This window comes from Bufo bufo, chromosome 5 (genome assembly GCF_905171765.1).
Source record: "Bufo bufo chromosome 5, aBufBuf1.1, whole genome shotgun sequence".
Lineage (NCBI taxonomy): Eukaryota > Metazoa > Chordata > Amphibia > Anura > Bufonidae > Bufo > Bufo bufo.
This window is the reverse complement of record NC_053393.1, coordinates 516,251,668-516,272,736: the sequence shown is the minus strand read 5'-3', so window position 1 is coordinate 516,272,736 and position 21,069 is coordinate 516,251,668. Positions and strand designations below refer to the sequence as shown.

The 21,069-nt window shown below is 42.8% G+C and overlaps 1 protein-coding gene across 1 annotated transcript in view; it reads left to right on the top strand.

The window, feature by feature from the left end:
• LOC121002868 (macrophage mannose receptor 1-like) overlaps positions 1-21,069 on the top strand; it is a 92,753-nt gene that overhangs the window by 60,918 nt on the left and 10,766 nt on the right. The window contains exons 17-23 of the mRNA XM_040434497.1: positions 5,700-5,863; positions 7,482-7,549; positions 9,439-9,539; positions 10,819-10,961; positions 14,925-15,039; positions 16,160-16,326; positions 19,869-19,971. Coding sequence (XP_040290431.1) covers positions 5,700-5,863; positions 7,482-7,549; positions 9,439-9,539; positions 10,819-10,961; positions 14,925-15,039; positions 16,160-16,326; positions 19,869-19,971 — 861 coding nt within the window. The remainder of the gene's footprint in view (positions 1-5,699; positions 5,864-7,481; positions 7,550-9,438; positions 9,540-10,818; positions 10,962-14,924; positions 15,040-16,159; positions 16,327-19,868; positions 19,972-21,069) is intronic.

The following is a 21,069-nucleotide window of genomic DNA, read 5'->3' as shown; positions in this document are numbered from 1 at the left end:
TCCACTAAAAATTTAAATTCTCTCTACTAAAAAATTATACCATTATCAGAAATATTACATGGATGGGGGAGGGGGAGGTCCTCATACTAAATTTTGTTATGGGACCTATGACGTCTGCTCCCCTGGTTGTGAGAACCTGCACATGTCCTGCAATGTTAGAAAACAACACAAATGCAGCCATGAAAATAGGCAGGGGGCACCAGGACCTCCGCTCCAGCGTGGTTAGGACTGTGGTATTCAAGCTACATTTGAAAGGAGGCTAATTTTTGTCCTCACTATAAGAATCTGTGTTCTGGCGTAGCATTTTAAAGGGGTTATCCCATCATTAATGTACAAAATAAAAATCATAATCTAGTACAAGACAACTTCTTTCTAATAAAGCTAGAACCAGCCCTGTACCTTACATGGATCCAGAGGTCTCCCCATCCCTTGTTCCAATTGTTCTGCTAGAATTATTTCAAGCTGTTAGCATAGCGGACGTGTCCTCTCTGGGAGAGTGTCCTTACTGTTGCAGATGGTGGTGGCAGTTAAAGGATGGAACTGAGCATGTGCGTCCATCTCAGTGAGCAGGAGAGAGAAATTCGATAAAAAAAAACAGCAGGTGGCGCTATACTAATAGATTTCAGAGAATAACTCAGTAGCTGTAATATATTTTTAATTACATGCAATTACAAATGTATTCAGATCCAGGTGCTGGTTTGGAATATTTTTCATGGGACAACCCCTTTAAGTAAATATCCAGTAAATTACTTTGCAAGGGGATGGAGTGGCCCCCTACAGACAAGTTTGGGGCAACTGCTGCTCTTTTATTTGATTTGATTGAGTTTTAATGTGACTTATTGCGAGGTATGAATAATGAACAATGTCTGGTGGATTTTTTACAGGTTTACATAATACAAGATTATTTTGTCCGGTTGGGGTATGTTCACACTGAGTTTGCAGGATTATGTAGAAACTCCTGGATGCATATGCCAAACAAGTTTCATCTTGGCATCTGTTGAGCCGGTATATATTAGTATACCTTTTATTTAACTGTAGATAAAAGTCCAGGATAGGTCATCAATAAATTCAATATCAGTTCGGCGGGGGTCTGACAACCGGCAACCTCCCGATCAGCTGCGCACGTGCCGCATCCCTTCTCTTATTTTCCTACTCATCGTTGCTGTCTATGGACATCCTTTAAGGATGGGTTCACATCACATTTTAAAAATGTATATACTTTTTTTTTTACAATGTTTAAAAAAATGTAGACATTTTATTTTATTTTTTGTACAAAGGAATTCTACGGTGAACGAATGCCACTGTATGGCATCATTCTGAGGCCTCCGTTTAACGTATACTTTTTTTGTATACGTTAAATGAATGGGGAAAATGTGATGTGAACCCAGCCTTACATATTTGTCAGTGGCCAATCCATCCAGTGGTTGCGATGTGAATTGCAGCCGGTCAAAGCTGCTTCTGCCTTCTTGTCTCAGGTGTCTGACATTTGGGCATCCGTGTTTATGGGGCTACATTGTGCACACAGTGGGTGGCGATTAGAATTGTCTCTTGCGCTTGCGCTTGAACTTAGAATTTGAGGAGGTTAGGCTCTTACATTGCGCATGTCTTGGGACTTGTCTTCAATTTTGCTAAAGATCTCTTTCGGCACATGCGTTACAACTTTTACTTCCTCACTGGTAAATCATTGTCACTGCGCATCTTCCCGAACTTAGTCTCCGGTCAGTAATTTGCCTATATCTTATGTGCATATTCAACTACTTATACTACACCTTCCCCTAGAATTTACACTTGATGTCTTGTGCCCAGGCGCTAGGACTTAGACGATACGATTCAATGCGCTTGCTTCCTCACTGGTAAATTATTGTAGCTGCGCATCCTCCCAAACCTGGAATTTGTGGAGGTTAGGCTCTTGCATTGCGCAGGTCATGGGACTTGTCTTCCATTCTACTGAGAATCTCTTTTTCGGCGCATGCGTCAGAACTTTTACTTTTCGCTGGTAGATTATTATCTCTGCGCATCCTCCCCGACTTAGTCCTATATCTTATGCGCATATTCAACTACTTATACTACACTTTCCCCTAGAATTTACACTTGATGTCTTGTGCCCATGCGCTAGGACTTAGACGATACGATTCAACAGACAATTCTATCTCAGCGCCAATACAAGTCCTGTGACATGCGCAGTAGAGACGAAAAAACTATCTAGAGTCTAAGTTGTAGCGCATGAGTATTGGATAGGAGGCGATCATTGGAGCATAAAAAAAAGAGGAGTGACCAATAGACGTAGTATTTATTCGGACTTGCCTCTGATAGGCTAGTAGAATAACATTGCAGCAAAGCAGTTGCTAACTAGCCACCGGGGCAGTGACATCACAGAAGGGAAGTTTTAAAGCCTGGTTCATGCCCCCTTTGTTCACTAGCAGACTGCCCGCAACCCCTGAAGACACCAAAGAGTTGGCGAAACATGTCGGGGGGCAGCTTGTGAATAGCTTTATAGACAGCGTGTGCACTATAGTTTGACTGCATTGAATGGAGTATACAATTTAGAAGAGTCCCAGCGTTGGGCGATATGCACAGTCACTGCTTTACCGTTTACTTGCTTACTGTGAATCAACAGTGCTAGTACATCCTATTGGACAATTAGCAGTCATTTGGTAGGCACCGCTGATAGTTTTATAAAACATCTTAGATAAGAATAGGATTTTATAAATACTAAATAAATGTTACGTTTTAAGACACCAATATAGGTAGCACATGTAAATAAGAGACAACCATTGGTCCTTTGGACCATTTGCAAATATTGAAAGTGTTTAGTGGCCTATTATAGTACAGAAAGAAAAATATATACGCCCTTTACTGGTGCATTTATTTGTGGCAAAAGCGTTTAGTGGCCTATTTCAGTACAAAAAGAAAAATATATTCTCAGTTCACTTCTGTAGTTATTTGTGGCAAAAGCGTTTAGTAGCCTATGTCAGTACAGAAAGAAAAATATATACGCACTTTACTGGTGCATTTATTTCTGCTAAAAGCATTTACTGGCCTATTTCAGTACAAAAAGAAAAATATATATGCATTTCACTTCCGCAGTTGTTATTATTTCAGTACAAAAACTAAATATATTCAGCGTTCACTTTTGCAGTTATATGTGGTAAAACCTTTTGTGATGTATTTCGGTAGAAAAACAAAATATATTCAGTGTTCAGCGCTGCAGTTATATGGGGTAAAATATTTATTGACATATTTCGGTCGAAGAACAAATTTGATTCAGCGTTCAGCGCTGCAGTTATATGTGGTAAAATCTTTACTGACGAATTGCAGTCGAAAAACAAATTTGAATCAGCGTTCAGCGCTGTAGTAATATGCGGTAAAATCTTTTGTAACTTATTTCGGTGGAAAAACAAATTGTATTCAGCGTTTAGCGCTGCAGTTATATGTGGTAAAATCTTTATTGATGTTTTTCGGTGGAAAACCAAATTTTGTCCATCACTGTAGTTATATACAGTAAAATCTTTATTGATATTTTTCGGTGGAAAACCAAATTTTTTTCAGCGTTCAGCACTGCAATAATATGTGGTAAAAAAATTTGTGACATATTTCGGTGGAAAATATTTTTTATTCTGCGTTCAGTGCTGCAGTAATATGCGGTACAAATCTTTGTGACATATTTCGGTGGAAAAATACATTTTATTCAGCATTCAGCGCAGCAGTAATATGTGGTAAAAAAAATAGTGACATATTTCGGTGAAAAAAATAATTTTATTCTGCGTTCAGCGCTGCAGTAATATGCGGTAAAAAAAATTGTAACATATTTCGGTGGAAAAATACATTTTATTCAGCATTCAGCGCTGCAGTTATATGTGGTTAAATCTTTATTGAAGTATTTCGGTCGAAGAACAAAATTAAATCAGCGTTTAGCGCTGCGGTTATATGCGGTAAAATCTTTATTGAAGTATGGGGGTTGAAAAACAAAATTAATGCAGTGGTCAGCTCTGCGGTTATATGCGGTAAAATCTTTAGTGACGTATCTTGATGAACTTCGCGACTCTTCCGGGCTCAAAGCTATGTTTACGCTTTGTCTTCTCATTGTTTATAGCTACTAGAGGCCTGTTCATGCTAGGCAGGTTCCCCCAAAAATATCTTGGTCGATCAACACTCTGTGATTGTGCCATTCTGTGGCTTCCTCATGCTGCTGCCACCACCAGACTCACTCATTGTGCCACTCTGTGGCCTACTCATGCTGCTGCCACCTCCAGACTCTGTCATTGTGCCATTCTGTGGCTTCCTCATGCTGCTGCTAACTCCAAACTCTGTCATTGTGCCACTCTGTGGCCTCCTCCTGATACTGCTGCTGCCGACACCTCCAGACTCTTTCATTGTGCCACTCTGTGGCCTACTCATGCTGCTGCCACCTCCAGACTCTGTCACTGTGCCACTCTGTGGCTTCCTCATGCTGCTCCCACCTCCAGACTGTCATTGTGACGCTCTGTGGCCTCCTCCTGATGCTGCTGCTGCCGACACCTACAGACTCTGTCATTGTGCCCCACGGTGGCCTACTCATGCTGCTGCCACCTCCAGACTCTGTCACTGTGCCACTCTGTGACTTCCTCATGCTGCCGCCACCTCCAGACTCTGTGATTGTGCCACTCGGTGGCCTTATCCTAATGCTGCTGCTGCTGTGACCTACAGACTCTGTGCCTTGTGCCACTCGGTGGCCTCCTCATACTGCCGCCACCTCCAGACCCTGTTATTGTGCCACTCTGTGGCCTCCTGATGCTGCTTCCACCTCACTACTATGTTATAGGGCCACTCTGTGGACTTCTCATGCTGTTCCCACCCTCCCCACTTCTTGACTGGTCCACTATTTTGCCTTTCGGCCTGGCTGACATCATCATTTATTTGACTCTTCTTCTGATCTGTGAGAAGGAAGGAAAAATGAGACGCACAATGGGTCCTGTCTGTGTAGCAGCTGTAAGGCTTGAATGGTCCCATCAGATTTGGCTTATGATTTGGTAGCCAAAAGCAGGAGTGGGGACAAAACACAGAAGACAAGCAAATATTCCATTCACGCGCCATCTCTGTTTTACATTCACTCCTGTTTTTTTGGCATTATCGATACTGATGGATTACTGACCAAATGCTGACCGAGTGAAGGCGTATGCTCCATAGACAGGATCCGTTTTTTTTGTGGGTTATTGTTCTGACGGATCAGAGGAAGGGTAAAATAATCAGTGACGTCAACACAAACTTACTGCTGACACCCTCTTCACTCTGTTGGGGGGCTCAGCTTGTATAAGCGTTTAATAGAACAGGTTGTGTAGACATCTATGTGGAATCAGCTGACGATGGTGTAAAAGAAGTGTGCTTCTTCTTGACGCTAACATCAACCTGTAAGGCGGAGTTCATACTTGAGTTATTTGGTCAGTTTTTGCCCCGTAACTGCCCAACTAAGTGAAGTGTGCAGTGATTCTAAGAGCGACGTCTGTCATCTGCATGTCATACGGACTCACAGTATTGTTTCTCTATCACAGCAGACTCCCTATGCGTGTTACTGCAAGCCACAGTGTTCTACACCACTATAAATGCTCTGCAGCCAGGATATAGCCAGTTTTTAATGTAATTCGCTGCAAATAAATTTAGATCTAACCGAATTTTTGAAAAATTCGCTTATCTCTAATTATGATCTATCTTTCATTTGTTAGATTTTGAACGTACAAGTGATGGCTGGGTAATTCGAGACGACAGACAGTACTACATCAGCAAGGAAGAAGTATCCATGGATAAAGCACGGGAATTCTGTAGACGTAATTTTGGCGATCTCGTCGTCATTAACAGCGAGTCAGAAAGAAGATTTCTCTGGAGATATGTAAGATCTGAATGTTGAAATCTAAGTATCTAGAAGAGTGGAATAGGTAATAGGAAGGCTTCCATAGATGTGTGACAGCAACAAATAAAAGTTCCGGCCTCCGAATCCCCTACTTATAGATTTAAAGAGGACCTCGCACCTCTCCCGAAAGGCCTGTTTCAGTAACTACTTGCTTTCCCCATGTAATAACATTTTAGGAGCATTTGCCATATAACTCTATTTAGTGCCATTTCTCTAATATTCCTAAGAATGAATTACCAGCAGTCTGAAATAAAAGTCTAACTGGGTGTTACCAGTTGGAAGGGGGGGGGGGGGGGTCCCTGGACAGTTTGACAGTGGCAGCACTGATTGTCAGACTGTGCAGGGACACACACCCAACCGGTAACTCTCATCTAGACCTTTATCGCAGACTGCTGACAATTCATTCATAAACGTCTAGTAGGAATAATAGAGGAATGGCACAAAATAGAGTCATAAGAGTAGATGGTCCAGAATTCATAGGAAATGCAGGAAGTTACTAAAACAGACAGAAAAAAAAAGATTAAGGGCTCATGCACACGACCTTATGTATTTTATTTTCCGCAAAACATGTTCTATTTGTTTTGCAGAACGGACATGCGGACATAGAGAAATGGAATGCACACGGAGTCATTTCCGTTTTTTTGCTGACCCATTGAAGTAAATGGTTCTGCATAGGGACCTGTAAAAATAAAAAATAAAAAGAGAAATGGAAAAAAATATGTTCCTGTGCATGAGCCCTAAAGGGGTTATCTGTATTTTTGTATTGATGGCTTTTTCTCAGCATAGGTCATCAATGTGAGATCGGCGGGGGTCTGATCAGCTGTTTGAGGAGGCCATGACGCTCACCTCATCGCTGCCGCCTCCTTACAGTTTGTCAAGCACAGCGCCGTCAATTTGATAGTGGCTGTGCTTGATATCGCAGCTCAGCCCCATTCACGTGAGCCTAGGTCACATGACCTCAGGATAGTCCATCAATGTCTGATCGGCAGGGGGTCTGACAACCCACACCCCTGGGTAATTGCAGAGTACTTATTTAAAGAGGGCCTCTCTGCTCTCCTGACAGGCCTGTTACTGTAAATAACAGCATTCCCCATAAAATCACAAATCGTCAAACCCCACACATTGTATGATCCCTCTGTTATTCCTTCTGCAAAATTTATAAAGAAATCGACAACTGGGTGTTACCGTTGTCCTCAAAGTGTTCTGCTCCTATACGGTCAGCACTGGACAGCGTCAGACTGGACAGAGATGCACTTCCAATTGGTAACACCAATGAATTCATTTATTCCTACATTATTACTAGGAGGAATAACAGAGAAACTGCACAACATAGAGAATTACAAAAAGATGCTTCAGAATTTTTATTTCGTGGGTTACAGAATTATTTACTAAATCAGACATGTCAGGAGAGGGGATCGATCCTCTCTAATCAACCACCATTCAGCTCAGATTTTTTTTGGAGTTGTATAATATTATGGCTACATGAACAAAATTTAGTTTCCAGCTCAGGCTTAGATCCAGTCGGAATCAGGATTAAATACCTCCTGAGCAAAGACACTCACCTTCATGTTTTTTTCCTTTTTCCATCACCATTTAGGTCTTAAAGATGGGGAAGAGCGAAGCCTATTTGATTGGCTTGCGTCTGTCCGTGGACAAGGAGTTTAAGTAGGTGCTTACCATATTGTGCTGTAAATAAATGATTGATAAATTCATGTGTGCGTAATTATTATTGTATGTGAAATGTTATATATTGTATGTGATGTATTGTATGTGTATTGTGTGCAATATGTTATTGCATGTGATATTATATCTATATTATACATATTATACATATATGATATATACTGTATGTGTATATATTATATGCAAATTATTAACGGCTTGTTACCTGGGCCAAAGATCGGCTTAACAAATGTTTAAAGAAACGCTTGTTCGAAATTATTCTAGCGATCTGCCGAGAAATAGGCGAAGGTAGAAAAAAAACACACTAAGTATCAAGTGAGTGCAAATGTCCATGCCGACATTGGCTTCCATACCGCGCTGATTACTCCCGCCGCAGCCACCCTAAAAATACAGCTTATGGTCAATTCCATGACATCCGCTCAAGGTCCACAACTTAGCAAGGCCGCCCTGCCACCTTCTCAAGGATTCAATCACTTGATAAATGTTTTTTTAGAGAATTTTTATACTGGTGGCCTATCAAGATGAGATTGGCAGGGGGTTCAAAACCCTACATCCCAATGATCCCCAATGATGACCAGAACTCTAGTGAGCCCTGCAGCCTCCTCACAGCCTATCAAGCACAGCGACGTTCATTGGATAGTGGCTGTGCTTGATATTGAACCCAGGCCATGTAACCAATAAGCATGACATCACATGAAGAGGCCTACGTAGTGCTGTGGCAGGAGTTGGACCCCCATCAATCTGATATTGAGTTACATAGACCAACAGCAGGTTCTCTAGGCATCTTCCACATCCCTCTTTCTGGCACCAAAACATCTTCCACTTGCCTCATACTCTAACATGGCACAACACACCAGTGCCACATGCCAACAACCTCACCAGGGTGGACTCCAAGAAAGCTCCTTCTACAGTAGATGCCTGCCCAAGAAGTAAACACCACAGTCCACCATGACCTCCTATCTCACCATGTGCCCAATTGGTGCCAGCCATTAATGTCTAAACCGCTGACAACAAAAGTGAGTACACCCCTAAGTAAAAAAGGGACAAATTGTGCCCAAAGTGTCAATATTTTGTGTGCCTTAACTCTCTTGGGCATGGAGTTCACTAGAGCTTCACAGGTCGCCACTGGAATCCTCTTCTACTCCTCCATGACGACATCACGGAGCTGGTGGACCTTGCGCTCCTTCACCTTCTATTTGAGGATGCCCCACAGATCCTCGTAGGGTTTAGGTATAGAGACATGCTTGGCCAGTCCAGCACCTTTACCCTCAGTTTCCTTAGCAAGACAGTGGTCATCTTGGAGGTTTGTTTGGGATCGTTATCATGTTGGAATACTGCCCTGCCGTCCAGTTTCCGGAGGGGATCATGCTCTACTTCAGTATGTCACAGAACATGTTGGTATTCATGGTTCCCTCAATGAATTGTAGCTCCCCACAGCCGGCAGCGCTCATGCAGCCCCAAACCATTACACCCCCACCACCATGCCTGACGGTAGGCAGGACACACTTGTCTTTGTACTCCTCACCTGGTTGCCGCCACACACTCCTGACACCATCTGAACCAAATAAGTTTATCTTGGTCTCATCAGAGCACAGGACATGGTTCCAGTAATTCATGTCCTTAGTCTGCTTGTCTTCAGCAAACTGGTTTCAGGCTTTCTTGTGCATCATCTTTAGAAGAGGACAGGTAAAGGCATTTTCTATTATGGTTGCCGGCCATGTGAGGTCTGCAAATTGAGGAACGCACACGGCCGATAGTCGTGTTTGCCGATCCGCAAAGCACTATGGCCCTCTGAATGAGCCCTTAAGGTGGGAGATATAGGTTTTATGCCCCTTACATGTATGTTTACCTGTACATTTCTATTTTATTAGCTGGATGGATGGCTCTCCTATGGACTTCGTCGCCTGGGCCAGTTATGAACCCAACTTTGCCAACAATGATGAGAACTGTGTTGTGATGTATAGAAACCTAGGTATGTTTTATGTCTATGACCTTTTTGTAACAAAAATTTATAAAAACATTTCCCAAGGCAAGCAAATAGGGCAACATCTTGCAAAACTAATATTTGACATGGTAAAATTCCAACCTTTACCAGAGCCTTACAACAATACCGGTGTTCAACGAATCGCCTGGAAATCTTTTAAAGGGGTTGTCTCAAGATTTTAAATATTACAATATTACATTATATGAGATCACATTGAAAAGGTTATTACATCATGGCTTGGTGTGACCGGCATTATGGAAACTACCAAGTAAAGGGAACTGCAACATTTTTTGCAACATTTCGGGATCCTCACCACTTTTCACAGTGGTCTATATTTAAGAGCTAAAAGTGAGATTAGACCCGGACTATTTATTAATAAACTGAGTGTGCCTTTTTAATGGAAGTTGAAATGTAACTTTTATTTATTTCTGATAAAATAAATGAGACACTAAATAAAGTATGTGACTGCACTATTTAGAGAGGGAGCAAAGAGATATTGTCACATATATGGCCTAATTCAGTTCCTTGTTTAAAGGGGGAATGGCCTAACAATGGATAATGAGGCGGGTAACTCTCAACCTATGAACATTCCCTATATCAACTAGTCTATAGACAGGGAATCCCTCAATGGCTGTGATCAGAGCACCCGCCCCGAGAAGGGCGACCCCCAGCCTCTGGAACCTCGGACCTGTGCTAAAATTCCCTAAAAGCTTACCTCCCTAGTAGATCTGTTCCATCAGACCCGGACTGTAGCTCATTTACTGTGTGAGACATTTGCAAAAGTCGCAAGAAATTTGCTCCCCACGCCAGTCAACCCCCTGGTCTACTCCTAAACGAATAAACCACATTGCTCCTACGCCAGATATATTATTAAGGTGCACTGGTTCATAAACTTGGTGCAGACACACAAAACAAAGCCAGACTTAAAACGGACACAAAAACAACCTAAATGATAAATGACCCCTTATGTGTTTTTGAGTTCGCTCACGTAAGAGGACATCCTGCCAATAGGATGAATACAGAAGCAGCGTTTCTGCCTTCGCTGTGTTTAGGGCTTTTAGTGAAACGGGTTAGTGACAGTAAAGGACCGGGCTATCAGGGCGACCATTCAATCCTGCCAATGACACTGTGTGCGGGAGCGCACTGTACCATCAAAGACAGCACATAAAAAGCTGGTCTTCTAGTACACGGCTTGCCATTATCAATCGGACAAGTAATCTAATATTATCTAATGTGTCATTTTATTATTATTTTATTGCTATCACAGGGTATTGGAATGACATAAATTGTGGTTATCCAAACCCATTTATCTGTGAAAGGAAAAACAGCTCTATTAACGCAACGTCTGCCCCAACTGCTCCTGCACCGCTCGGCAGCTGTCCAGAAGAATGGCTTTCCTATGGAAGACAGGTAATTTGATAGCAAAGCAGTTGCTTTTACTGAAAAAAACTGTGGTCTCCACATATATTCACATTTCTATGTAGGCACTGTTCTTAATTAGTCTTAATAAATACCAGGCCGAATCAAGAGGGTTATCCAGGTGCCAAGAAGTCTCTAAGATGTGCTTTCTTATATCAGGCTTATGCTACGCTCTAGTCCAGTCTGGGGGTGAAAAATGTTTCTACAGTGCCCATTGTGGGCTGTAGATCCTAAGACAGATCCGACATATATATCCCTCTAGTATGACTGCTATGGACTGTGGAGTCTGGTAGCCACAACACGAGCGTTACCTTCACAGACTGCTTCTGCACACACCCTCTTATTTGTGGCTGCTCTGCAGTGTGATAGAGGCTCACTGCATAAGGGGTTAATGTGATGTCAATTGTGCACTTTGTATCTCAAAGGCTGTGTATCGGGAGTTAACTGGCCACCGAGCCCCTTGAGAACAGTTGCCTGGTGTGGGTTCTCCTAACTCGTTCCTCTAGTTAGAAGCTGCTTAGTCCTGGGTAGGCTATATACAGTATGTGTGAGCAGCTGTCATCATTGCCCTCACCCATTCCCATCCTCTCCCCTCTGCCAAGACCCAGAATCTCTGCTCTGCCCGTGAGGTACCCGGCGATCACCTACATAACCGTGTCCTCTATTCCCTGCATAGTGCTATGCACCGAGGTAAAGAGAAGGGAAAATAAACTGTTTCTGTCTTCTCCTCGGAGGTCTCCTGCTGTCACTGACAAGCGGAGACCCAACCTGATCCTCTTAGATTGCAGGAGAAGGAGCTTTAATCCGGCAGTGCTCTGGATTAAAGCTCAGCACCAAGCACCATAGATGAACAGCACTTGGTCTTTAAATCCCGCTGCCAACCTTCACAGGTTCACAGAATACATTATTTATTCTTTCTGCCAGCAGCCACCACTAGGGGGCCCTCACTGCATAGAGATTTAAACAACAGTAATAAAACAGTATGCGGAACCCCACCTAGCAGCTGCAGATTTTTTTCTAGGTATTAGTAACTCCCCCAATTTTGTCCTTACCAAGACCTTTTTTTTTTATCACTGATCTAGAAGATTCCTGTTCTGTATCTCTCCCAACCTTTTTATGCAGTTTTTATGCTATACCTAAATTATCCCACTATCCCAGCTTTCTTTTTTTTATGGACCAGTGATCTCTAACTCCATAAGGCCTCTTTCACACGGGTGAGTTTTCCGTGCGGGTGCAATGCGTGAGGTGAACGCATTGCACCCGCACTGAATCCGGACCCATTCACTTCTATGGGGCTGTGCACATGAGCGGTGATTTTCATGCATCACTTGTGCGTTGCGTGAAAATCGCAGCGTGTTCTATATTCTGCGTTTTGCACGCAACGCAGGCCTTATAGAAGTGAATGGGGCTGCGTGAAAATCGCAAGCATCCGCAAGCAAGTGCGGATGCGGTGCGATTTTCACGCATGGTTGCTAGGAGACGATCGGGATGGGGACACGATCATTATTATTTTCCCTTATAACATGGTTATAAGGGAAAATAATAGCATTCTTAATACAGAATGCATAGTAAAATAGCGCTGGAGGGGTTAAAAAATAAATAAATAATTTAACTCACCTTAATCCACTTGTTCGCGCAGCCGGCATCTCTTCTGTCTTCTTTTTTGCTGTGCACAGGAAAAGGACCTTTGATGACATCACTGCGCTCATCACATGGTCCGTCACATGATCCATCACCATGGTAAAAGATCATGTGATGGACCATGTGATGAGCGCAGTGACGTCATCAAAGGTGCTATTCCTCAAAGAAGAAGACAGAAGAGATGCCGGCTGCGCGATCAAGTGGATTAAGGTGAGTTAAATTATTATTACATTTTTTAACCCCTCCAGCCCTATTGTACTATGCATTCTGTATTAAGAATGCTATTAATGCTATTATTTTCCCTTATAACCATGTTATAAGGGAAAATAATAAAATCTACCTGTGAAGAAGTCCGGGTTCAGGTTTGGGTACCAAACATGCCGATTTTTCTCACGCGCGTGCAAAACGCATTACAATGTTTTGCACCCGCGCCGAAAAAACGCAAACATGGAACGCAATCGCAGTGAAAACTGACTTGTTTTAGTGTCAAAATCGCACCATTTTCCCTAAACTGATCCGGCCCCAATCCGCAACGCCCATGTGAAAGAGGCCTAAGAGTCCCTTCACACACAAATTTTGTCTGCCATTTTTTGTTCACTGAAAAAACACCATAGACACCAATTTTTTCCATACAGCAAGCACTTTTTATGGCATTCTTTGCACTTTTTTTTTGCCAAACTAAGGTGAGGTTTTTTCTTCCCTATAGAGAAGAAGATGGAAAAAAATATATCATTTTTAAAAAAGACGACAGAAAAAAAAACCATCAAATTGAAAGAAACAAACACAATACAACAGCTCTGTGCAAACATAGAATATATAGACTAATATTATATTCACTATATAAAATAGATTTGAGGTACTTAGCAAATATGATATCTCTCTCTGTGCCATCTGGGTTATCCCATAAATAATGTACACAATGAAAATCAGACATCATATAGTACATGACAATCTCTTTCTAACAAAGCTAGAACCAGCCCTGTACCTAAAATGGATGCAAAGATCTCCCCATTCATTGCTCTAATTGTTCTGCTAGATTTCTTTCAAGCTGTCAGCTAAAAGGGGGTGTCCTTTCTGCTGTAGCTGGTGGCAGTTGAAGGATGGAACTGAGCATGTGCGTCCACCTCAGTGAGCAGGACAGGGAAAAAGAGCAAACAGCAGGTGGCGCTATACAGATAGATTTCAGTCAATAACTTAGTAGCTATAATACATTTTTATTTAAAAAGTTTTCTGACCCAGGTGCTGATTTGAATACTTTTTGTGGGGCATCCCCTTTTAATTCAGAGTAAGCAGACTCCATAGGTATACTGTTTCTGCTCTGTTTGCTAGCACTCTCTGTGCCAGCAGGCCTCTGAATTCAGGGAGGGCAGACTAGAGCTAACCACAACACCAGCAACTGCTCTAACTACAAATATTTCTCATAGACTTTCACATCTGCAGCTGGCATTTTTCAGCAAAAGCTGCATGTGCGGAAAAAAAAAATCTTCAAAAAATGCACGAATACTGAAAAAGGGCACCATAAAGCTAGTGAACCTACTCTAAGGGTACAACCAAATAGTGTGGTCCTGTTTCGACGTGGCCGCGCTGCGTTAGGGACCACACGGCTGTATGAGCCGCAACGGGCTCTAATGAAAGTTATTGGGACCACACTGTTTAGTCCAGGGATGCTCAACCTGTGCCCTCCAGCTGTTGCAAAACTACAACTCCCAACATGCCCTGATATCTGTAGGCTGTTCAGGATTGCTGGGAGTTGAAGTTTAGTTCATCTGCATTGTTAATGGCCGCACAGCACTCACAGTACTAAGTGGTCATTAACAATGTAGACCAGGGGGTGCACAGCATTTTCTGGGTGTGGGCCACATTGTCAGACTGAACAAATGTCAAGGGCCGAAAATAAAATTGAAAGGCTTATTAACAACTGAAATACTCTATTGATGGCAAATTGAACATACAGTATATACCATTAATGTCTAGTTACAATTCCAGGACTCCCATCTAGTGCGAGAAAACATGAAAAATACATGTTTATTACCAGATGGTTGGGGGCCACACAGAATGGTATCAAGGGCCGCATGTGGCCCCCGGGCTGAAGATTGTGCACCCCTGATGTAGACTGACTAAACAGTTCAGTCCTACTTATTTGGAGTCTGCTACAGCTCGCAACCATGGCACAACCGCGCCATGTGGTTGTACCCTACTGGGAGTTGTAGTCTTGCTACAAGTGGAAAACCACCGATTGAAGCCTACCTCTGTAGACCCAACAATTTTAATTATTTCATAGCAATTCTAATGAATTTATTTCATCTGCTTCAGTGTTACAAAATATATGGGAATGAAGCCGATGAAGTGGCTGACTGGAATGGCGCTAGATCTGTGTGTAAAAACCTTGGAGGAAATCTGGTCACCATAAATGATGAGTTGACACAAGGTAAGTAATGTAGATCTCAGCAGTCTATCAGTACATGGCCACGTTTAATGCATTTGGAAAGTCTTCAGACCCTTTCACTTTTTTTTCACATTTTGTTATGTTGCGGCCACGTGCTATACACGTGGTATACAAATTAGCTTTCCTTTATGAAAAAGCACTGATTGAACAGTTTGAGGCTACCACCAGGGGGAATTCTTAATATGAAAAAATGCTGATTGAACAGTTTGAGGCTACCAGACATTTTTCCCATGGGGGTAGCATTAAATGGTTCAATCAGCGCTTTTCCATAGAGGAAAGCTAATTTGCTTACCTTTGGGTTCTGGGAAAGATATTCAAATATCTTGTCTCCCATAAAAAAAAAAAGAACATTGGGGGTCATTTATTAACCTGAAATACGCTTGTATTAGGCGTCTTTCAGGCACATATTGTGGCGCAATGCTCAGTTGCGCCGCAATCTGCGACTTTTTCCCGTTCATGCCAGGTCTAAAAAAGCGGGCATGGTGTGGAAGGGGCCGGCAGCCCTGTCTCATTCATCATTTTCTGCTCCTGGTTTAGGCGTAGAAGATGGTCTAAATGTAAGCCAGCTAAGAAGCTGGCTTACATTTAGAAGCAGCGCTGGATGCGGCCGGCGCCTCTACATAACTTCAGCGGATCCACCACCAGCACAGGTTTTTTTTTTTAAGACTGGCGTCTAAAACTTTTCTATCTGATGCTGATGTTGGCTGGACTAAAATATTCCTCATGCATACTAGGTGGTCTCCTTAATGAAAGAGAGCACCCTCAAGACTCCAACAAAGGCCTTTCAGCTAACCAGTGCTCTTAAAACACTAAGTTTTTTTTTGTCCTTTTGTGTGTGTCTCTCACACTCAGAGACCTCAGTGTCATATACCAATTTTTACCTTCCTTTGAGGGATATCTGGCTTTCACTGTGTTGAAGACCCATAACTGGGGCTCCACAGTTATTTTGCATATACCAATTTTTAGGTGAGTTGGAGCACTTTAGATTCAGCTAGAATCCATTTGGATCTGAATAGAATGTTTTGAACCATTAGAATTGGACCTAAAACAAATCTCAAGAAATTTGCTCATCTCTATATCATCTCGGTATATTTTATTCTAGCTTTCCTGACAACGAATTTAGTAGATGCAAAGGTTGATGTCTGGATCGGAATGAACGATGTGAATTCAGAACACAAGTTTCTTTGGACAGATCAAAGTGGGGTGTATTATACAAACTGGGCCAAAGGTCATCCTTCAGGAAGTCATGTGTATGCCTATGATGATGATGTAAGTTATATATATATATATATATATATATATATTTTGCTGCATTTTTTTTATAGCTAGCAAACAATATATACTGTACATTCAGTTTGAGGCTGGGCTTATAGGAAATATTCTGCAAGTGACAGGAAAGTACTGTGGCAATCACACTGACTAAAGTATTGTGTTATAAACGGGTTATGCCAACGTAAAAGTAAAAACTGAAAATCAGACATCATATAGTACATGGCAATCTCATTCTAACAAGACAAGAACCAGCCCTGGCTCTATTAGGTTTATTGTGAGCTGGGAACTCAAGGAGTGTGTCCTTTCTACTGCAGCTCTCTATCACAGCTCAGGAGGCATGTCTATTCTGCTGTAGCTCTTTTCCCGTCACAGCTGGGGGGGGGGGGGCATTGTCTTTTCTGCTCTCCCTTTCATAACTCAGAGTGTGTGCCATTTCTGCTGCAGCTGTCTCCATATCGCAGCTCAGGGTGTCTGTCCTTTCTGAGGGGACATGTCATTTCTGCTGCAGCTCTCTCACTATCACAGCTCAGGGTATGTGGCCTTTCTGCTGCAGCTCTCTCCTTATCACAGTTCGGGGGGGGGGGGGGGCCTTTCTGAGGGGACATGTCTCCTTTCTGCTGAAATTCTCTCCCTGTAATTGTCACAGCTTCTAACGGTAGATAGGGATGATGACACTTGAAGGATGGAACTGAGCATGGTTGGCCTCCTCAGTAGGTCTATGCGTACATTACTATACAGATTAAACACCAGGGGGCACCACTGTAATGTATTAAAGAAAATATCTCACAACTGGAGCATTCTTGTAACAGAAAGTATATTTCATAGTTTTTTATGTTGAATTATATCAAAATAACATTTAAAGGGGTTATCCTATGACCAATGTAAAAAAATAAAATCAGACATAATATAGTACACGACAATCTCCTTCTAACAAATCTACAACCAGCCCTGCACCTCACATTGATCCAGAGATCTCCCCATTTATTGCTCTGCTAGATTTATATCAAGCTGACAGCTCAAGGGGAGTGTCTTTTTTGCTGCAGCTCAGGGGGCGTGTCCATGCTCTCCCTATCACAGCTCAGGGGGTGTGTCCATGCTCTCCCTATCACAGCTCAGGGGGCGTGTCCATGCTCTCCCTATCACAGCTCAGGGGGCATGTCCATGCTCTCCCTATCACAGCTCAGGGGGCGTGTCCATGCTCTCCCTATCACAGCTCAGGGGGCGTGTCCATGCTCTCCCTATCACAGCTCAGGGGGCATGTTCATGCTCTCCCTATCACAGCTCAGGGGGCGTGTCCATGCTCTCCCTATCACAGCTCAGGGGGCGTGGCCATGCTCTCCCTATCACAGCTCAGGGGGCATGTCCATGCTCTCCCTATCACAGCTCAGGGGGCGTGTCCATGCTCTCCCTATCACAGCTCAGGGGGCGTGTCCATGCTCTCCCTATCACAGCTCAGGGGGCATGTCCATGCTCTCCCTATCACAGCTCAGGGGGCGTGTCCATGCTCTCCCTATCACAGCTCAGGAGGCGTGTCTATGCTCTCCCTATCACAGCTCAGGGGGCAGTTGAAGGATGTAACTGAGCATGTGTGGCCTTCTCAGTGAGCAGGACAAAGAAATAAGAAAGCAACAAACAGCAGGAGGCGCTATACAGATAGATTGTATTGAATAACTCATTGGCTATACTAAATGTTTAATTACATGCAATTACAAAAGTATTCAGATCCAGGTGCTGATTCGAAAACTGTAGTCTATTTTTCATAGGACAACCACTTTAATGGTGGCACAACCACTTCAAAGGGGATTTTTACTTTGGACATTTTGTTAGAAAAGTCACTTAGAGATAAAATGAGCACAAGGTGCGTCCTGCTAGAACCCCCAACAAACAACTACAATCTACGGTATTAGAGAAAAGGATAGCAAGTAATCTATTTTTCTACAGCTCCCCAAAGGTGAAATGAAGTATTACATAGCATCAACTGAAAATGTAGTCTATGAATGTAATGCAAAGACAGGCTGGGTGCTACTGGGGCAGGGACATTATACAAACCTTACTCTTTAACCCCTTCCCGACACATGATGTAATAGTACGTCATGGCGGCAAGTGACTTCCTGCATTTGGACGTACTATTACATCATAGTGATAGGGTGGGCACCATAGCGGTGCGCGCCCGATCACTGCAGGGGCCTGGCAGTCACTGATAGCCAGGCCCCTGCTCTATCAGCCGGCAGATTAACCCTTTCTATGCTGCGGTCAGCTCTGACCGCGGCATGGAAGGGGTTTGAAGCGGGAGAGGAAGCCCATCGGGTCCCCGCGCTGCTGTGGCGGGGACCCGATGGGTGACAAGGCAGCCCAATGCCATGCACAGGCTGCCCAATGCTTTTCACGGCATCGGGACCTGCCTTCTACAGGGGCCGAGGATATCCAGCCCCAGGCCCGATCTCCTAGGCAACCTGTTAGTGTATAACTCTGTGTAATACACTAACAGGCAATGCATTACAATACAGATGTATTGTAATGCATTGCAGAGGGGATCAGATGCCCAAAAGTGGAAGTCCCAGAGTGGGACAGAAATAAAGTTTAAAAAAAAAAGTACAAATAGTGGTTTTAATAAAAAATATAAATAAAGTTTCACATAAAAAAAGAAAAAAAAAAAAGCCCCTTTCCCCAGATTTTTTAAATAAAAAAGAGAAAAAAAGAGAAAAAACACACATATTAGGTATCGCCGCGTCTGTAACGACCGGCTCTATAAATATATCACATGATCCACCCTGTCCGATAAACACAGTAAAAAAAAAAAATGTGTAAAAAAAAAAAAGTCATTTTTGTCACCTTACATCACAAAAAGTGCAACACCAAGCGATCAAAAAGGCGTATGCCCCCCAAAATGGTACCAATAAAACGTCACCTTATGCCACAAAAAATTAGCCCCTAAATAAGACAATCGCCCAATAAATTAAAAAAACTATAGCTCTCAGAATATAGAGACACTAAAACATATTTTTTTTTGTTTCAAAAATGCTATTATTGTATTAAAGTGAAAAAAAATAAAAAATATTAGATATCACTGCATCCGTAACAACCTGCTCTATAAAAATATCACATGACCTAACCCCTCAGGTGAACACCGTAAAAAAAATCACATGATCACATGATCCACCCTGTCCGATAAACACAGTAAAAATAAAAAGCCATTTTTTTGTCACCTAACATCATATAAAGTGCCACACCAAGTGATCAAAAAGGCATATGCCCCTCAAAATAGTACTCAGCTCAGAGCGCACAACACAGCTCTGATATCCCATCAGTAAGAGCTCGCTCACTCTGTCAGCATAGGGAGAGAATATAATCCCAAAATGAAGGAATAAGAACAAGGAATAAGAACAAAAATATATAGGTTAAATGCAACATTTCAGGCTACACTACAGATATATCTACAGCTGCGTAAGGTGAGATAGTCCCACATTCTTGAGGTACGGTATATGAAAACATGCTTCTTTTCCTTCTGATCAATATGGAATGTCTATATTTTATGGCAGACTGATTGTGTAGCTGTGAAACGTGGACCTGTATTGGATGCCGGTACATGGACTGAAGAAGAATGTGAATTGAACAAAGGATACATCTGCCAGAAATTCCAAGGTAGGTTATATGAGATCTACTAAAGCTAAAGTACTGTATGGTAAAAAAAGAGGGGAAGCAGATAAAAAAATGAATTGGGCCTTGTTAAAGGGCATCTGTCAGCAGATTTGTACCTATGAAATTGGCTGACCTGTTACATGTGCATCTGTGTTGGTCCCATGTTCATATGAGCCCTCATTGCTGAGAAGAATTATGCTTTAATATATGCAAATGAGCCACTAGGAGCAATGAGGGCGTTGTCTTTACACCTAGAGGCTCTGCTCTCTCTGCAACTGCTTCATCCTCTGCACTTTGATTGATGGGGCCTGGCAGTGTAAACGTTATCACACCTAGCCCTGGACCAGTCTGTAGGGGGGGCCATAGGGGGGTTGTCCCGGGTGCCAAACTGCCAGTAGGTGCCCAGTAATAACCAGGCCCAGGCAAGACAATAACCAGGCCCAGACTGGGAATCAGCCCAGCAGGATTAGAAAGCTAAAGGACCTGTGATGACATCACCAATCCTGAACCCACTAAGAGTAAAGGAACTGCACTGACAATGATGTTGTTCCGAGATTAGGAGGGTGCAGTTTCAGCATCATCATCAAACGTCCTTCACCCCCTGATAGTATATAGAGAAACTGCAAGGGAAGGTCTCTCTCTCTCCAACTCCAGCCTCATTGCTCCTATCCTGCAAGTCCCCAAGAGAGGTGAGACATATGGGGACAATACTGCTGCAAGTGGGGGAAGGATTATCATGAGAAAATACTGATGCTATTGGGGAGAGGTTGTCAGAGGAAAATATAGCTGCCAAGGGGAAGGGTAGTCAAGGGATGATACGGCTGCCAGTTTCGGAGGCGTTGTCTGGGGACTATAGTGCATTTAGTGGAGGAGGAGTTGTCAAAGGACAATACTGCTGCAAAGGAGGATGGGTGGTAAGAGGACAATACAGCTGCCAGTGAGGGAGGGGTTGTCAGGAGACAATAATGCTAGGTATTTTATACTTCACGTACTTCATACTTTCACTTAGTGATCTGTTGCTTCATTCTGGAGAAAAAGTTCTTTTAATCCATATGCAAATGAGCAGTTAAGAGCACTGAGAGTGGTCCCAAGCCACTACTC